At 30.8% G+C, this 20,024-nt stretch overlaps 2 protein-coding genes across 3 annotated transcripts; both read left to right on the top strand.

Moving 5' to 3' along the window:
• Nucleotides 1-8,377: 8,377 nt before the first annotated feature.
• Nucleotides 8,378-12,536, top strand: LOC109818764 (P-loop containing nucleoside triphosphate hydrolases superfamily protein). 2 transcript variants are annotated; one of them, XM_083059845.1, is made up of 8 exons: nucleotides 8,378-8,616; nucleotides 8,688-8,765; nucleotides 8,859-9,079; nucleotides 9,424-9,595; nucleotides 9,693-9,977; nucleotides 10,469-10,612; nucleotides 11,442-11,492; nucleotides 12,294-12,536. In XM_083059845.1, exons 1-8 carry the CDS (start codon nucleotides 8,404-8,406, stop codon nucleotides 12,363-12,365), a joined length of 1,236 nt encoding a protein of 411 aa, XP_082915971.1. In that variant the 5' UTR covers nucleotides 8,378-8,403; the 3' UTR covers nucleotides 12,366-12,536. The 2 variants fall into 2 exon arrangements, with proteins under 2 accessions (XP_082915971.1, XP_020239884.1); XM_020384295.3 differs by having other exon boundaries at nucleotides 8,380-8,616; nucleotides 9,523-9,595.
• Nucleotides 12,537-12,996: 460 nt separating this feature from the next.
• Nucleotides 12,997-16,761, top strand: LOC109793853 (berberine bridge enzyme-like D-2). Its single transcript, XM_020353327.3, has one exon. The coding sequence runs from the start codon at nucleotides 14,852-14,854 to the stop codon at nucleotides 16,502-16,504; it is 1,653 nt and encodes a 550-aa protein (XP_020208916.1). The 5' UTR covers nucleotides 12,997-14,851; the 3' UTR covers nucleotides 16,505-16,761.
• Nucleotides 16,762-20,024: the final 3,263 nt, after the last annotated feature.

The raw sequence follows: 20,024 nt of genomic DNA, 5'->3' as shown, positions 1-20,024 counted from the left end.
TTTATTTTCACTTCACTATTGCAAAATATTAAAACTTGCATCCATTACATGACTTATTCCCTTTTAACTAAATATTAAAACTTGCATTCGTTACATGAATTATTCCCTTTTCACTAGAGTCTCTCTTGATTAGGAATTTTGTGAAAAATTTTCACATTAAATACGATATTTTATATACATTCTAATTATATTTTTTATTCTAGCAAAAAAATAATATTGCACATAGAAAAGTTATTTATTAAATTCTCTAATTTAATTTATCAAATAAAATAATTTTTTCTAATAACAATTAGCACACTTATTTGAGTGTGACCCCAGGTTTAATACTAAACTAATAGTAAATTAATCAAATTAGTTTTATTAATTAAAATAGGAATCTAACAACACTCCTTATTAACATTCAAGTAACATAAAGTAATAATTTTATTTTGTCATGAACCAATAGAAGAATAATATAAATTTTTTCTTCCATCATTCACAACTCTAGAATATATATGGTATTTATGTCAAATTCAAATAAGTTAATCACTAAATTTATTTGGTGAATGACATAAGAAACTTATTTCTTCATTCAATTCAATTACCTTGGCAATGTCCTTATATTATAGAGCTTACACTCATTATCTAGAGTTGATAAATCCCTTTTTGAATAATCATTATAATCCTATAAGTATTTATTTATATCTAATTCAACTAGTACTCTAAAGCATTAGATGTTCATAATCAAAATATAACAAATGTCTAATTAATTACTATGATAATCTCAAGTTAAAGAAAAATTTGCATTTCTTCTTAAAAATTCCTATTGACAGTATAAGAGTATAAGATAATATTAATCATTAAGAATTATCTTATAAGCAAGTTCAAGACCACATCTCTATGTATAGCTTAATAAATAAGATCTATTAATATTTATCTAATAAGTATTATATATATATATATATATATATTTTGATTTATCTAGATTATTAAAGTCCTCATCATAACAATCTTAAAATCAAGAATAATTTGGATTAAAATTATAAAAGATTTGTTTCTCATTTATCATAATCTCTTTAGTTATAATAAAAGACTTTATATCAAAATAATTACTTTGTTCAACTAATATAAATGTCATAAAGAGAATAATACTTTATTATTAAGGGAGTTGCTTCGGTACCCTCAAAGATCGAGGGGTTTCAATACATTTTTATAAACTCATAAAAGATTTTAAAAAAATTAATTTAATTATAAAATGAATAATTTAAATTATACTTATAAAATAAAAAGTAAGATAAAATTATAGAAATTAAAATTATAAGATTTCAATAATATTATAAAACATTAAAAAATAAAAAATAGTAAAAATAAAAAGTCATTAAAATTATAATATAGAAATTCAAAAATTTAAGACAAATAGACAAAAAATATACTTAAAAAATTATTAAAATTAAAATACAGAAATTCAAAAATTTTAAGTGAAAAGATAAAAATATAATTAAAAAATTATTAAAATTATTAAAATTAAACTATTTAAATGTATAATAATATTATTACAAATAAATTAAAATATATAAAATAAAAATAAAATAACTAAATGATTTAAAAATTGAAAGAATAAAATATTATAAATATTATTTAAATAAATTATTAAAAATATAAAATATAAAAAACTGTACCGGTACTCTCTCAAATAAGATGGGTACCATAGAATTTCTCTATTATTAAAAGTAGAATTTATTATATGATAATTTGGATTATGAAACATACATTTATTCCCAACAGTTCTTTGCATTTTTTGTACGATAAAATTTCCTCTCAGCCATCTCATATCGATATTCTGGTTTCTGATGATGCATGCACTTATTCTCGTGTTGGTTTACTTTGGTTTTAGCTGCATTTTCTGTTCATGCTTCGTATTTTGATCTTATTCCTTGAACTCATTGGTTTCCTGATGTGCTTGTAATCTTATTTTCCGTTGAATGTATTATATTGATACCATTATTTTAGGTTCCGCCATGCACTCAGGATCAATAACAACAAATTACTAATTAGAATCTATGTTGTTACTCGAATTTATATATGAGTTGCTAAGATTTCCATTTTTTATTTTTACAAATACTCAATTAAAAAAGATTTATCCAAATCAAGAACAAAATTAAATGGTAATATATATAGACATAGATAAATAGATTGTGTAATATATATATATATATATATATATATATATATATATATATATATATATATATATGGTGACTACATTCTTGGATGATGAAGTCTGTGGACTAATATGTATTCATGTGGTGCAGATTTTGTTGTTATTGGTTGATATCTCATTCTTCAGTTATAAATTCTACTACTTTCTCGTAAAATAGAATCTTATATTTGCTTTAATAAAATATTAATTTGTTAAGAATTATTTGATGTGTGTCATAACTAAAACCTTTGAAAAGGCACATTGTTATAGTTGTGTGTATCTTGGATCTTTCCAATCTAGCATCTTACTATTTAAAATCAATTCTTTTGTATTCAATCTTTCGATTCTAAATTTTGCCCATCCAATATGTTGGCAGGAAATAACAGGGTTCTTTTTAAATCACAGACATACAACTCTAGCTTCAAACACATCATAGACGACTATATGGTTGGAAGGAAGATAAGGAGGAGAGGGACATGGATTATTATGGAAACAATTTTATCTTGATTTCTAAGTATCTACCTACCTCTTCAGTAAACGACATTATTTATGGCTCTTTTTGAAGTTCTTTGGGAAAATTTTTAAGTTTTATAGTATTTTAAGTAAAATATTTACCTTCTTTATAAGTAACTTGGTGCACTCTTAATACACCTTTCGGGTATATTAGCATTGTTGTACGTATAGTTGCGTCGTGATGTTCCCAAACGGTATATTTATATGGTTTAATGGATTTCTTTTTTCTCGTTATCTGTGGGTTTATTTGTCAAAAAATAGTGTGACAGTTATATCCATTTAGGATTCAAGGTACAGTTTGTTATTGAGCATAATTATGTTAATGACTTTATTATAAACAAAGTAGTAAGGAAATACTAAAACTTTAAATTCAATTTTTTTCTAAATATTACATTAGTAAATTACCTTCTATTCCTACGTAATTTTTTTTTTATTAACCCTCAAATAATTTTTTTTTATCAATAAAATGGTAAATAGGACTCAAATAATCTTTTTAATAAGTGTTAGGGAGCCCGACTTATGTAGTATGCGAGTTGTCCTTGATTGACGTATATTATGTTTTAAACACGACCTACTATTGTTAGAATAGTATATATATCAATATATCTAATATCATATTCTCTTTGATTTTCACACTATGGTGGTGAAATTATTTTGTAGTAGGCTATTCTTTTGGTTGTTTCTATGATATATAGTTGCATCAAAAACTTGGGATTAAATGAGGTTATTTTTAATTTTTATTTTATTAAAAATGATTTTCGCAAAGCAAAAAGATTGGAAATTGGTTTCCTCTAGTATATCGTATTCTTGGGTTGGACTTTGAAAATGGATGTTTTAAACCTATTGAAGATCTTTTATATTTTGAAATGTTTCTTTGCAATTTTTGTTCGATATATTTTCCACTCAGCCATGTCATAACAACATTCTGATTTCTTCGTTACGCTAGATTGGATCATAGTTTAAATGTTAACAACTTTTGTGAGAATCCTATCACACAAAAGTTAATAATATATTATTACTAAAATATTTATTAACATATGAAATGCAGAATTTTTTTTTGTTCCATATACATTATTTTTGTTCCATATACATTACCTGTTCTTTTGTCATGAAAATTTGTGGAGGAACATGCAACTTCTAGAGATGAAGTTTATATAGAATTACTAGTTCCAAGATTTAAGTTATGTTTTATGTCATGAACTCTTTTTTTCTTGTTTTCACCTATAACTTTTAATCAAAGATCATAATCAATTACAAGATGAGATGAAGTGCCTTCTCCATATCTTTGTGTCATTGATTCTTCATATATTTCATTCAAATAATAGACAAAAGAAATAAGTGAAATTATAAGAGGTTAAAAAAGTAATCAATCTTAAAATATAAAATTACACACTAAATTTTTTTGCCCTATTTGAGACAAATTCACCATCATTCTTTTTTGTAGACTTTGTTATACACTTCACAATAAGAAATAAGACGATTCTCTTCCACCTCCTTTAAAAATATTATGGTATAAACTATAAGTAATGAAATTTACCAAAAAAATTCATTACTTTTTGAAGCCTCCAACTTTTAGAAACTGTGCTATTAGTGAAGTCCTTATTTTTATGTATTTAAATATGGAGAGGAAAGATGTCTCTTTCTCCTAAAAGATTGAATCATAATATTTTAGAAATGAAATCATAGATTAGTATCATGTCACAACATTAGTGCAACACTCTAGTGTATTAGTCTTGTTCCAATCACTTCTCATGGTAGAAATAAAATAACAATGACAACATTTGATTTACATAGCAACATGATCCTCCTAAAAAAAGATTAAATAAAAAGCTAACATCACTTATTAATTATTGACACAATTTAATATGATATGATTTTCATAATTTTTTTTCCGTTGCCCAAAGTTTCTTGACTTTGTTGTGCGCATTATTATTTCAGGTTAAGCAACCCTTTTTTGTCTTCTAGTTATAAATTTCTTTTACCATTTTGGTGTCTCTCAATGTTGATCAACTCATTCCATATTTTAATTTTCCCATGCATGCATGTCTTTTTCCAAACCTTCCTTACTATCACACGATCATATTTTGATGCAAAACAATATTTTTCCTACAATAATACAACTTAAATAAAAAAGAAATAGTTGTAAATATGATGATAAAATATATAATACTATTATTATAACTATACTTATCTTAAAATTATTAAATAACATTTGCGAGAATTTTGCAAACATATTATTCCATTGATAAATAACTATTGATTATAGTAAAGGAATAACATAAAAAAAAAATTGAGCACAATTTTGTTACTATTCAATAAGAGAAACTATACATGCTAATTCATCACAAAATAGTAAGAAAAAAAATGAGACAAACATATCCCTCTTGACTCCCTCACTAATTAGCTACAAATTAATGAGGAAGATAGTCTCTCACTAAAATCCTTTGCTAATTTGCAATTTTTTATAGTATTAACCGATAGAGAACAAATGTATTGTGAAATTGTTGCCGTTAGGGAAAACAGTACGTATGTATAGGTCTCAACGAATTTAGGATTTGAAAGAATCAAGATACTCTCCACCACCATTTTCTCGACTCTTAATCACTCTCTATCACAAACTGTTTTATCTTCTCAACACTGAACCATTTATGGTGTGTTTGAAAAAACGTTCAGTTAAATGTAACTCACGTTTTTTCTAATCTATGGATATAGTTACTTTGTCATTTGGAGCATCGGAATATGTGAAAGCTCATTTCAAAATATTGAAATGGAAAACCAAACATGCTCTTAGTTCCCACATTCTTTCGCACTTTCTTTTCTATGCACAGTGCACACACTCACGATATATACTAAGTTCTTCTACTATGGAGACATTCCACAAGCATCAACATACGCATCACTCATAATATTCTTTCCGATTTTCTCTTCCACATCACTCAGACACACACACATACGTTCCGACATTCTTCTTTTTATATTTTCGTGTCACCCTCTCAGCACACACATCACAAGACTGCACCATAGCACTACACCTACACCTTTTCACGCTCCCATGCACCGCTTATTACACATGCAACAAACATCATTTTTCCAAACTCACGATATCAAACTCAGAACCACCATACATTCACTTTCTTTGGTTAAAAGGGGCCTCGAGTTACTACCTTCAAGAACCGTATTCCAAGAATCACGTAGGCACACCCCTGCACCAGAGTCCAGAATGTGCTTCACCGTTCACGTACGTATAAGCACCGATACTAGCTAAAATGCATGACATTGAACCAAGGTGCCATGCATAGGCGTGTGTAGTGGCGGATCCAAGTCCTTAAATTAGTGAGAATAATTTTTTTAAAAAATTTAAAATTGATAATCATCACGTCATATATATAAAGAAAGAAAACATATATATATAAATAATCATTAGTAAATTTAATATATAAAATTAAGAATATAAAATATAATAATTTTAAATATACACTAATAATCTACTCACATTTACTATAATATTGATCTATCACTGCGTGTGTATGACAGGAACTAGATCACAACATGAGGTGATTTTTCTCTTTTTCCTTCTAAATATTTATTGCGCTCACACTAATATAAAATAGGTATTTTATGTCGGTTATTTTAAACTTTTTACGTAAAAAAAAATACCAACGTAAATGCGGGAGACGTAAATCTACGTCGACATTGTAAAACCGACGTAAATTTACATCGGACATTACCAAGGTCCGACGTAAAAAAGTAGTAAAAAAAAACATAATGACTGCAAGCAAAACGGACCGTTCTACTTGGAGAACGGGCCGTTCTGCTTCATAGAACAACCCAAAAGAAAAGGCCAACAACCCATACAAATAGAACAACCAAAAAATCGAATAGAACAGATAACCACAATAGCAATACGAAGCAAAAAGGTGTTATAACGAAACCCTGATTCATACCTGATGAGCTGCAACAATTGCTAATGAGTAACAAAGAGTTCACCCCACTTTGCAGAAGACAAAAAAAATGATTCAGCAACAAATTCACTCCTCTGTCATTTGGTTTTATTTTGCTTGGTGTTATGTTTCATACTTGAGCTTTGACAAATTGTTTTTAATTTGTAAAGGTTTGTTAGTCGTGACTGTTATAATAAAGTAATAACAAATTATAGTGATTAAAATACAAATATTTTATAATCTAAAGGGAATAACTGAAATTAGTTTTTATAATTAATCTTAAATATTACTCAATCAAAAAAGATAAATCAAATGTGACGTTTTCTTGACCTTTAATTATTTTTAATAGAATGTGAGTTGTGATAACATGATTGTTTTGAAATACATAACTTGTTTGTTTTAATTTTTTAAAAAATATTTCAAATATTAAAATTAAGTATTTATGATTTAACTACCATAAACAATATTGCTTTGAATTTTTTTTAGCTAAAAATGGTCAATTAGGTGTCATATGCGTTTGTGATATCTAAATTTCTAGAAATATGTATGAAAATATGAAAGTTTTGAGATTTTTTAAAATGAAGTATTTTATAAATTATGAGCTAATTAAAATTATTTTTCTTAACCTATCAAGAAAATTAATAATTTAAGAGCAAGAAATATTTTGACATAGAAATGATTATAATGTGACATTCTCTTAATTCTAAAATTTAAGGATACAAATTGTGGCAACTTATTATTTTAAAGTCCTTTTGTTAGTTAAAAATGCAAAGTTTATTAATTATGTAAAATAATAGAAATAATAATACAATGTTTAATAAAATACTTAACATTATCATTAAAGCTTTATTAGGGAAAAAGACTAACTAAATATAACAATTACTTAATCTTAGAATTTTGAGACATAAAATGATAATTTGATGTCTTTAAATTTTTTGCTAAAACAAAAATATTGAGCCAAAATTAAGTCGACAACAAAGTTAAATCAAAACTATATTTTAACTGTATATTTATATTTAGGACATATAAGTTGTTACATGTATGTCAAAATTCTTAAATTTAATTAAAATACTAATACACAAATATTATGATAAATAATCATGTGATTCTAATTTTTTATTATACATAAAGCTATGTAGGAGTAGGAAATTATTCCTATTGAATAAAAAATAAAAATAATATCATCCTTCCTCTATCGTAAAAATAATAATGAAATTGTCGTAAAAATAATAATAAAACTTAGAAATAAGCACATATATTAAACATCTCAAATAAACCCTGTATGATAATTAATTAATTTAAGATGAAATAAATATTTAAAAATTATAAATAATTTACTTGATTAAGTACACAACGTTGAAGGAGTATGTTGTTTTCTCCTTTGATATCAAGAATGACACATAGCAATGTTTCTTGCGGCTCATTGATGAATGGTTTGGTTGTCAGCCATAGCTTGGAGTTTGTGGGGCTTGCCTTTCTTAGCTTGTGAAGTTATTTTGTGGTCGGCTAATTTCTTGGTGGCTATTATTTTTATGATAGTTGCATCAAAAGTTTGGAATTATGACAATTTTATTGAATTAATTTCTAAATTATTTTATTTCTATAAGTATACGATAAAAGAAAAAGTTAATTAGATAAACATAATTATTCTTAAAAAATTTTGAATTTAAATCTTATATGCAATAGTGGGGGAAAAAAAAAGTAATATTAAAAAAAACAATTATAACTATTTAATTAATAAAACGGGGATAAGGTAGGAAACGAAACGAAATGGCAGTTGCGAGGTGTTGGTGGCTGGCACAGGCATGGGATTTGAAGTCGGCAACGGCACTCTCACTCAAATGGAAATGTCAAGCATTTTCTGAATCCTCTTGTTCTCTTCTTCACAACGACCACGACGATCTTCAACGTCTCTTACACATCCTTCCATCTGATTTGCATCACAATCTCCTCAATCAACCTAATCGCCCTCAACTTCTCGAGGTCAATTTGCAATTTCATCGCTTCTCTTTCTCCTTCTGATTCATTCTACTCAATGCTTCGATGTTCTTTAGGTTATATTGGATTTGGGACGTTTTCCAGAAGCGCGTTATCTAGACAGACACGGAGGCCAGTATTTAAGGAACACAGAGGTAAACCATACCATACCATACCATACCATAGCATGCCATGCCATGCCAAGTTCCATGCACTTGTTTTCAATGCTACTTTTATTGTGTAGCTAGGTAACGGTGAAGGAGTTGGAATATGCTGAACAAGCTGTTGGGGAGTTTGGGAAGGACAATAGAGCTGGCATTGAGGGTACGTTGCACAGAATATCTGCAATTAGGAGTAGGAATGGTGACATTGTCGGTTTGACGTGTCGCGTTGGGAGGGCAGTCACTGGCCAGATTGACATGGTTTGTGATCTGCTTCAATATGGGAAGAGCATTTTATTTGTTGGAAGGTATATGTTTGTTTACTCTTTCTTACTCGTATTTTAATGGGAGCTTGTGAAATAAAGTTAGTTTGATTCATTCATTGTATTAGATAAGAAATAGTCATGATGTGGTCCTTTATCCTTTTGTCTTAATTTTGGTCTAAATATCACGTGGTTTGGTATTTTTTTTTAAATGTAAAAATGCTTGGTGGATTGGATTCCTTGTTTGGCATTGTCAATTGTAGTATATAATCTATGTTGCTCGTTTGGAACATTTGTAAAACTTATGTCAGGTATCAATCTAATAAATTGTAACTTAAAAGCCCCTTATCATGATGTATTGAATTACTAATCCAATAAGGTATTAAAAGGTTCAACTCAAAGATTCGCCGTGCATGCATGATGTCCCTCCAAAGATTTGATGATGGGTTTTCTTTTTCTTGGAACTCCTATAATTTGGATTTTCTCAGGCCTGGGGTTGGCAAAACTACTGTTATGCGAGAGATTGCTCGTGTACTGTCTGACGAGCTTCACAAAAGAGTGGTATGCTGATTTTTTCGGTAGCTTGCAGCATTCTTTCTTCCTCAAAGTACTTCTGTAGATCAGCTCATGATGTGATAAATTCTTGCAAATTGGGTAGGTGATTGTTGATACCAGCAATGAAATTGGAGGCGATGGCAATATTCCACACGCAGCAATAGGTGGTGCACGAAGAATGCAGGTTCCTGACCCATCTATGCAACATAGAGTGATGATTGAGGCAGTAGAAAATCACATGCCTGAGGTGATTATAGTAGATGAGATTGGCACAGAAGCTGAAGCTCATGCTTGCCGATCAATTGCTGAGCGAGGAATCATGCTTATTGGGACTGCTCATGGACAGCAGCTTGAGAATATCATCAAGAATCCTACACTTTCTGATCTGGTTTGTTTTTTTTATTTCTATTTGGTTGTGCCAATAACATTCAAGAGTTTGTAGTTTTCCCTCCCATATTTAGGAAGTTGAGCTAGTAGCTTCATCGAGTCATTTGTCTGACAATGCTTCCTAAAACCTTGTTCGATATAAACTTAAGCTGGATTGGTTTTATTTGGTTGTAATGTCAGTTTGTTGCTTTCTTGAGTGTCAAAATGCCTTCAAAGAAAAATATTTTAGTCTTCCTTTATGTTTTTCGTAAGTAATGCTGTTTAGAAGAGGCTTGAAACTCAATCCTATTTTACGGTGTCATAGAGTTTTCAACTTTTCATTGACATCAATTTTCAAAAGTATCCGAAAAAATTATATCATTCATTCAGTTCCAATAAGCATCGAGTAGATTAATATTTGATGTTAAAGAGATGCTTGATTTGTGGAGCTTTGAGTCATTGTGCAACATAACCAACTGAATATTCAATATTCACCTCCATTTTCTTTATCAGATTGGAGGAATAGAAACTGTTACTCTAGGAGATGCAGAAGCCAGAGCGAGAAATTGTCAGAAGACAATTCTTGAGAGGAAAGCACCTCCAACATTTGATTTTTTAATTGAGATGAGAGATAGACACTACTGGCTTACACATCAGGTATGTTAATTGAGCATTTATTACTGCAGAAATGACAAGAGCCTTATCCCACTGAGTGAAGTGAGCTATATGGATCACACAATGCCATTGTACTTAGGTCAAAAACTAAATTCTAGACATTCATAATATCATTCACCTTGAAATATTTAGTTTTTGACCCAAGTCCAATGGCATTGTGTTGAACAAGTGATTTATAGGAACACATTAGATATTATCATTCAAAAATGTAGTAGGAAATTCTGTCCCTAGAACATGAAAAATGTTGAACACATGATTTATCTGAGAGAAAAAAATGGTTTACAAGATCACATCAATTGTTTTATAGATGACATGTATTCCTTTACATTTTAGTGACAATTTATTTCACACTCTTGCTTAAAACAATTTTTATAGAAGCTTTTCTTTTGTTAGTACTAGTTTATATAAAGTCATTTTTGTTGTTCATTTTAATATCTTTTCAAAATAAAACCAGTGATATTATCTAGCCATTTGAATATGAAATTCACATATAGCACAATAGTTGTACCACAATTCAGGAAAGAAAGAGTACTGTTAATAGAGAGGACTGTCATTAATATTAGGCCACTTAAAAGGTATATATGTCCTTGGTTCAAAGCTCAAAGTGAATATGATTCTCCTGCCTCTTATTTGGTGGTGTTGTTTTATTGATCATTTGCTTTTGTTAATGACAAATTACTAGAGCAGAATTATATGGGCCAAATAAAAGGCCAGGGAGGGTAGTTTCTGTTAATCATTTGAAGGCATTGATAAGCTAATTTGTGAGTTGGTTTTAATTATCATTTGTTTATATCTTGTTTTCCTTTTGCAGACAGACAAAAGTGTAGATATGTTGCTTCGGGGGAAAGTTCCACAGGTTGAGGTAATTCTTTAGTGTTGTACTTCTTCAGTTCGTTTGGTTGAAAGCTTTTCTATTATTATTTTTTTTTTCCTGCCTATACACCATAATCCTTTTTGACATATATTGGTTGCTGTTGGACATCATGTCTGATCTATTACTATAACATTTTCCTGCTGAAAATGACTATTAGCTTGAGTTTTCGGTTGTGACCAGATGAAAAGCCTTAAATTTTAATTCAGTTTCTTCACTATTTTCTGAAACTACTTAATAAAGAGCAAAAAGACATTATTAGCCTTCTGAGATTGTAGATAAACTGAAGTAACTATTTTCATAGAAATATGATTTTGCACCCGGCTTTATTGTTCTTTTCCTCTTTTTCTTTTTCCCCAGTTTTCTTTCCCGATCGGATTAGGATTATATAACTGTGAGCCACAATGAATGTCCATCCATATTTTTCAGAAGCCCAAATTTGCAATAACTACATCCCTTTAGTCTTTTAACTTTTCAATGCCTTGGCTTCAACTTCACTATCGGTTCCAAATGTTTGGACCTTTGAAGTAGCATTCGGTAATTTGAAGATTTCCGTACGTAGGTAAATTTGGTGCATGTTTAAGTTGTCATATGGATGTTATTTCTCTTTTAAATTTGGTTAGTAGACTCTGATGCATATTATGTGTATCCTGTCATCATATGCTCAGGAAACAGGCCCGTAATAAGTTGTCATGTCTGACCAACATATAAACGAGCCTATTATGGAGATTTAACAGCTTCTTTCCACGATATTTCATTCTATGACTGATATTATCTCTAACATTGTTGCAGGTAAGAAGAAGAGATGAAAAATGTAAGGTCGTCATAGAAAAATCTAAAGCATATGATAAATGCGCAGTTTGATTTTTCCCTTTCCTATAGTATAATCGTTTGCTTATAAAACCCGATTCCGATTTAAAGCTATAAACCTGTTCATCATTTTGTAAATTATGTATTTGATTGATATTATGCATGTTTGGATCGGTGTTGGATGCTTTCGAAATCCACGTTCAATCTAAAATTACATTTTCTTGCTTTTTTTTTTCTCGAAAAGTGGAAATTGACGGATGTCGCTTTCATAAACACGTGCCCTTCTTTCTAAGCCCTTTATGATCCGGATGTAAACCATTTATAAGATGACATCTGATTGGAGTGAATTGTTTGATAGAGAAGAAATGTATAAAAAATAGGATAAAGAAAGTGAAAATAAGTGAGATTGATTAATTAAGAAAAGATAATGTGGTAAACAATTAAAGGATGATAAATTTTATTTTTTTTATGTATTTTTATTTATTTATTTTTCTCTTTATATATATATATATATATATATATATATTATTTCTCTTTAATCAAATATCTACTCTATTTTTTACTTATCCGCCATCCAAGTGCAATAGGCAAAAGCAAGTTTACCTTACAATAATTTTTTTTCCACTTTTTTTTTCTACTTTATTTTAGTGTTATTTTCATTATATTGAACACCTGCCCGGAGAAAAAAATGTGTTGATGAGAAATTTTTAGGATATGGATTTCAATTGTATTCTTGTGGGTGCGTTATCCCTTCGCTGAGTTTGTTCTGATCCCGAGGCATGAGCTTTTTTGTTGATTGATTGATTGATGATGTTCTGACTCTTTGCACTACTGTGCCATTATGGAAGTTTTCTGTCCTCTATCTATCTCTCTCTCCCTTTTTTTTTTCATTAAAATCAAAGGTTAAAAATTCATCTATCAATATAATGAGATTTATTTAAGAATTATCTCTCTCAAATATTTTTATATATACATATATTATAAATTCAACTTGTGATTACATACTTAAAATTATCTTATAATTATGTCATCTTGTTGGCTTTTTTTTTTTCGGTTTAACAATAATAATGAAGTATGAGCTCATGAACCACTACTCAAGCCCCTCCCCACTATCCCAATCCTTTTTTTTGGTTTTTCTCTATCTCTACCTTATGAATTCAAATTCATCTCCCTTAATCATTTTGAAAAAGATATACAACCATCTTTTTGCTATTTGTTGGGTAATTACATGGCCTAATTGTTATATGTAGCGGGCGGGTTTTCCAAAAAAAAATGTCTACGAGATGGCATATGCCAATTACACTAGCGTGTGGGTAACATTCGAAGTTTCAAACCACACAATTTTGTTCTAGCCCACTTATGAGTATTGACATGATTGTGTCAAAAGAAAAATGATATATCTTCATTTCGAAAGATCTTCCGACTGATTAAAAAGTTTTTTTAAAATTAAAGTTTATATTTTATAATTAAAAAAATTATAAATATGAATCATTATTAATTCAATGGTCAAAATTTCAGACGCTGTAACATTTCTGGTGTCAAAATCGTGGTACTGTATACAAAGCAGCTAAAAGTTTTTGGGATTGGGAGTACCTTTTGCATGGCATGAAAATTATGACATTTGCACTTCTGTATTTTGCGTCTATTTTTATTTATTTATTTTAATTTCTATTTTTGTGGTACACAATTTTGCATCTACTTTATTCTTGTAAAGGTTTCAAGTTGATCTAATCTGTTTCATTTTTTACTCCTTTACCAAACATTGGGGTCACGTATGTCAAATTCATCGCAATTTTATCATAGCCGGCTGATAACTTTTGTTTTATGAAAACTTTTTCTTGTTTTGTGTTTATAAGTAACAGCCAATTTTTTTTAATGAAATTTCAACTATCCTACTGAATATTTATAGTTGCAGATATATCATTATTCCAATTGCATATTATTTTAAAATTCATTAGCATGGGTAAATGAAGTAAAGACAAACGTATGGTTTGTTTGCATAGGATTTCAACAAGTAAACAAAGCTCAATGCATGGATTATCGCGGGCGTTGGATAGCAAGAGCTAAAAGTGACGCCAATTCGAGTTGACATTAACATTATTAAAAACCAATCGGATAGAATATAAGCAAACATAGCAGGCCACGGCAATTTATGTTCATAACTCAGCCGGCAAATATATTCTTGTCCTCGTGTGTAGCCACTCTCTCACGTAACCCACCTACACTTAGAATTTTTTCCCCGGATTTTTAAGTATTCTTGATGTTATTCTGTTTTTTTGTTTTTGTCTGCTTTCAATGAGAGGTTGATTCTATAGCAGTGTTCAAGTTCCCTCTGTGCCCTGGTCCCAAGAAAAGGAGTTCACTCTAATCTTCCAAATTCCAATATTAAACTATGGCCGTCCCCAACGTATGCATGGTTGCTACGTTTCTCCATCCTTTTGTCTTTAACTATCATAGTCATCCATCCAGTGACCATAAACTTAAACTAGTTCAGCACCAATTACAGGCCAGCTTGCTTCTAGCATTCAAAAGCTTAAGCCATGTTCTACTTCTTCAGAAGATTATGCCTTCTTTGTTTCCTCTTGCTATTCTTTGATGTTTCACTGTATTCATGTGCTTCACTCAAAGAGTTGACTTCATGCTTGGATAATCACAATATCAAAAACTTTACCACATTCCCCTACAAAGAACATGGGCAATCCTCTTCCTATAGTTACTTTAAAATTCTCAATTTTTCCATCCAAAACCTTCGATTCGCAGAACCCATGATTCCTAAGCCAATAGCCATTGTACTGCCAGAGAGTTTGGAGCAGCTACAGAAAAGTGTAGCATGCTGTAGAGAAGGCTCCTTGGCAATCAGAGTAAGATGTGGTGGACACAGCTACGAAGGGACTTCGTATGTTTCTGATGATGGCACTCCTTTTGTCATCATTGATATGATGAATCTGAATCATGTTTGGGTGGAAATGGAGTCAGAGACAGCATGGGTTGAAGGTGGTGCAACACTGGGAGAGACTTACTATGCAATCTCTCAGGCAAGCAATGAACATGGATTCTCAGCTGGGTCGTGTCCAACTGTCGGAGTTGGAGGGCACATTGGTGGAGGTGGATTTGGGTTGTTGTCTAGAAAGTATGGTCTTGCAGCAGATAACGTGGTGGATGCCCTTCTTGTTGATGCTGATGGGAAATTGTTTGATCGTGAAAGCATGGGAGAAGATGTGTTTTGGGCTATTAGAGGAGGAGGAGGAGGTCTTTGGGGGATTGTTTATGCTTGGAAAATCCAGGTGTTGAAAGTGCCACAAATTGTTACTAGTTTCACCGTATCTAGAACAAGCACAAAAAGTCATGTTGCCATGCTAGTGCACAAATGGCAATATGTGGCACCCAACTTGGAAGGTGACTTCTACTTGTCATGCTTTGTTGGTGCTGGTTTGCCCCAAGCTAAAACTACAGGGTTATCAACAACATTTAATGGCTTCTATCTCGGTCCTATGGCTAGTGCCATATCCATCCTAAACCAGGCTTTTCCTGAGTTGGGTTTAGTAGAAGAGGAATGCATAGAAATGAGTTGGATTCAATCAGTTGTTTTCTTCTCTGGCCTAAGTGATGGAGCCTTGGTCTCTGACTTGAAGAACAGGTATCTGCAAGAAAAACAATATTTCAAGGCCAAATCAGATTATGTAAAGCAACATGTTCCTCTTGTGGGCATAGAAACTGCACTGGAAATTCTCGAAAAGGAGCCTAAGGGATATGTTATTCTGGACCCTTATGGTGGAATTATGCATAATATAAGCAGTGAATCTATTGCTTTTCCCCACAGAAGAGGAAACCTGTTTACGATTCAGTACCTGATCTATTGGAAAGAAGCTGACAATGACAAAAGCAAAGATTATGTTGATTGGATAAGAGAGTTCTATGCTGCTATGACTCCCTTTGTTTCTTGGGGTCCAAGGGCTGCATATATTAATTACATGGACTTTGACCTTGGAGTGATGGAGGAGATTAGCAATGGTGCTAATGAGAAAGATGCTGTGGAAAATGCAAGGGTTTGGGGTGAAAAGTACTTCTTGAGTAACTATGACAGACTGGTGAGGGCCAAGACTTTGATTGATCCTAACAATGTTTTCAACAATGAACAGGGCATTCCTCCCATATCTTTGACCAGTCCCAATGTCAAAGCACAGAACACATAAATGATGCCATATTTGTAAATGGGATTACCATATTCATATGAATTGTGTGATATCACTGTGATCCCGTGCATCTGTGAGAAAATGCATTTCATTTTAGATTGAGCTTCAATCAATGGTAGTAACTGGATCAATCTAGCACTAGTAAGTTAAAAGTTGAATATGGACCATGTACAAGCTCTAGATTCAGTTTATAGCACATTTATGCAGGTTGGTTGAAATATGAAATGGAATATCTACCAATATCCTTTTTTGGTTTAGTAACGTTATCCCTACAATAAATTTATACAACGGTATCTACAGAAAAGAGAGAGATAAAATGATGAAAAATGTGAAAAAATAAGTATGTGATGAAGACAGAAAACAAGAAAAAAGGAAGTGTAGAAATAGTAGAAAAAATATGGTGAGAATAACACCTTTTAATTTATTTTAAATTACATTTAAAAAATGTAACCAGTCACGTAACAATGGTAAAGTCTGTTTCACCCTTGAAAAATGTGTTTCCATCAATAATCTAAATGGATATAATACAAAATTCACTGCATTTTGGTTGGATTGATATGGGAGAGAAAATAAAATAGAGGAGACTAATTGAAGAGAGAAATAAGGTTCTTCACTTGTTTGATTGGATCCCGATAGTAGGGAGGGAGAAAATAATTTTATGTTCATGGTGAGAAATCTTGTTCATGAGGAGAAAAAGATGAATATGGTCCAAATCAACCTTGTTACACCAAGTTAGTCTATCATGTATGTTTGTGTACAGCACATAACTAAAGATATGATCATTCTGAGTTCAAGTACAGCCGCATTATCAATTTGAGTTAAGATTGATTATTGGTTGTTAATCACCTCTCTAAAAGTTCCATAAATAGAGCATAAACTGCTCTTATGACTATCTTTTATCATTCAATCATCTTTTATGTTTTAGTCTCCGATCTCTATTAACATCTTTCTCCTTCTTTCTTCCTCCTAATCCTTGGTTTGCTCTCCCTTTTTGTTTCCTTCTTTTAATTTTTCGTCTCAACACCCTTATTTTGTCCTTTCATTTTGAGTTTGATTTCTTTTAAATCTTCTTACATCAACTAATTCTTATATATTCCAAATCGATGATTACTCCCTCATGCATCAAACATTAACAAATGGAATTGAGGTCAATCTCATTACTCCGTAGATAACTCATACTCAGAGTGAGGTTCTCACTCCTCCTTTACCTCTATGAACACCAAACACTAGATGCAGATATTTGAGGTCTGGCCGCCTCTAGCTCTCCCTCCTCTTCATATCAAGAAAGCACGTGTTAATATTTATAAGAGGCAACCCTAATCATACTAATTTGAATATAGGGAACACTAAAACCCTAACCCTCGCATAACATATCAATAAAAGCCTTTTTAACCATAATTAATTACTACTATCTTTAAATTTTAAATAATAATCCATATAATTATTTTTTTAAAAATCTTTTTTTTATTAATAACACTCATTATAAAGTAACTGTAATTATTTATTTAAAAATTATTTATTAATTTATTTTGAAAGTTTGGGATGTTATAGTAGTAGTATTTTTCTATTTTAAGGAGTGAATTTTATAATGAGTAGTGATGTAGTTTTCTCCTTTAGTAAAGTTTTTATTGTGCCTATTGTCTTCATTTTTGCTCTTATTTTTCATCTCTTATTTTATTTGTGTGTTATTATTTTGTTACTTTGGTACCCAACAGTGGTATCAGAGTCAATATGTTGTTGGTATTATTAGGTTGCGATGCACACTATAGTATAGTGTTGAAGAAAATTCTTAATATGTTTTGTGGCGGTAGTATTGTCTTATTTCTCACATTAGATAATAGTTATTCTTGTTATTAGATATATAATGTGGTAATGTGAAAGTGCAAATCTAGGAAAAGTTCTGGAAAGGAAATATTTGGTATTTAAATGTGTCCATTAGTGACCCACCTCTCTTTTCAAGGAACTTATATGGTGTGTACTAGTTTACAATCTACTGTCATTATTCTAGTAGGCGATACTATTCACAATAAAAGTTGTGTAAGTCATTTTAATAGAGAAAAAAAAATTAGAGAGAAATCATAGCAGCAAAATACGAGATAGAAGAAATTTAAAGGGAGTAATTTCTGCATATGGAAATTAAAGATAAGAGCAATTTAGAGGAAAAAGAATTGTCTTAGTGCAATTGAAGGCAGACTTGGGAATATCATTAATGAAAGGTGGAAAAAAATTAATGACAAATTTGTTGCTAGTTTGCGTTTAGTAATGACAGATTCAGTTTTGTCTAATTGCAGAGAAAAAGACTATGAAGGAGATTTGAGACACTTTCATCAAGTTGTATGAGTTCAAGTCACTTCACACCAAAATATTCTTAAAGAGAAAACTCTACACTATTCTAATGAGTGAATCCATGTTAGTAACAAACCACATAAACAATTTGAATACCATATTCGCTCAACTTACAATGTCAAATTTCAACATAGCAGAAAATAAATGTACACAACTTTTACTTCAGAGTTTACTAGATTCGTATAATCAACATAAAAAATAACAATGTTATCATCCGTTTATCCTTTGAGGATATTGCCAAAGTTATTCTTGAAGAATCCAAGCAAAAGAACAAGGAAGACAGGTTGGAAAATTCTAAACAAGAAGAAAAGTTTACAATGATGAAAGGGAGATCAACTAAATGTGACCCCAATGGGAGTAAAAATCATAGTAGATCAAAATATTAGAGAAGGAAGAATCTTAAATGCTACAATTGTAACTTGACAAGGCGCATAAATAAAGATTATTGGAACAAGAAGAGTGAAATGAACTTTGAAGTTTCAACCTTTCAAGGTTGTGTTGCAAGAACCACAGTGATGCGAAAGTTTTGTATAGTGAAGCAATAGTGAGTTCTAAAGGTGGGAAATAACTCCGTGATTGTTGGATGTTGGATTCAGGTGCAACCTAGCACATAACTCCACATTGAGACTGCATTTGCACTTATAAACCTATCTCGAGAGGATCTGTGTTCATAGTAGGAAATGGTTATGCCTTAAAAATTAATGGAGTCGATATTGTCAAATTGAAAATATATGATGGCACTATTCGAACAATTCAAGGGGTACGGAATGTGAAGGCCTTAAAAAAAATTATTGTCTATTAGGTAATTGGATGACCTTAGGTGCAAGATCCACATTAAAGGTGGAATCTTGAAGGTAGTTAAAGGTAATATGGTAGTGATGAAAGTAGAGAAGATCATAACCAATCTATACATGCTTTTGGGAGATATGTTGCAAGAAGAAGATGCCTCAGTTACAAAAATAAGTCAATAGAAAGCAATGATGATGTGGCATCGTAGACTTGGTCTTATGTTAGAGCGAGGCCTAAAAATATTCTTGTGGAACGTAATCTCTTGTTAGGGCTCAAAATAGTAAATTTACCATTTTAAGCACCGTGTGACAAGCAACACAGATTAAAGTTTGTCAAAGTAATTATGAGAAGTAGACAAATACTTGACTTGATTCATTATGATGTA

Source organism: Cajanus cajan, chromosome 7, assembly GCF_000230855.2.
Source record: "Cajanus cajan strain Asha chromosome 7, NIPB_CcT2T_4, whole genome shotgun sequence".
In the NCBI taxonomy this organism is placed as follows: Eukaryota; Viridiplantae; Streptophyta; class Magnoliopsida; order Fabales; family Fabaceae; genus Cajanus; species Cajanus cajan.
This window is presented reverse-complemented; position numbering and strand designations above follow the sequence as displayed.

Excerpts from the sequence above, each read along its gene's own strand:
- LOC109818764 (XM_083059845.1), top strand. The coding sequence starts at position 8,404 with ATGGCAGTTGCGAGGTGTTGGTGGCTGGCACAGGCATGGGATTTGAAG. Across the intron at positions 8,766-8,858 it reads AGTATTTAAGGAACACAGAG|GTAACGGTGAAGGAGTTGGA; the intron begins GTAAACCATACC and ends TTGTGTAGCTAG. Across the intron at positions 9,080-9,423 it reads AGCATTTTATTTGTTGGAAG|GTTCAACTCAAAGATTCGCC; the intron begins GTATATGTTTGT and ends AGGTATTAAAAG.
- LOC109793853 (XM_020353327.3), top strand. The coding sequence starts at position 14,852 with ATGTTCTACTTCTTCAGAAGATTATGCCTTCTTTGTTTCCTCTTGCTA.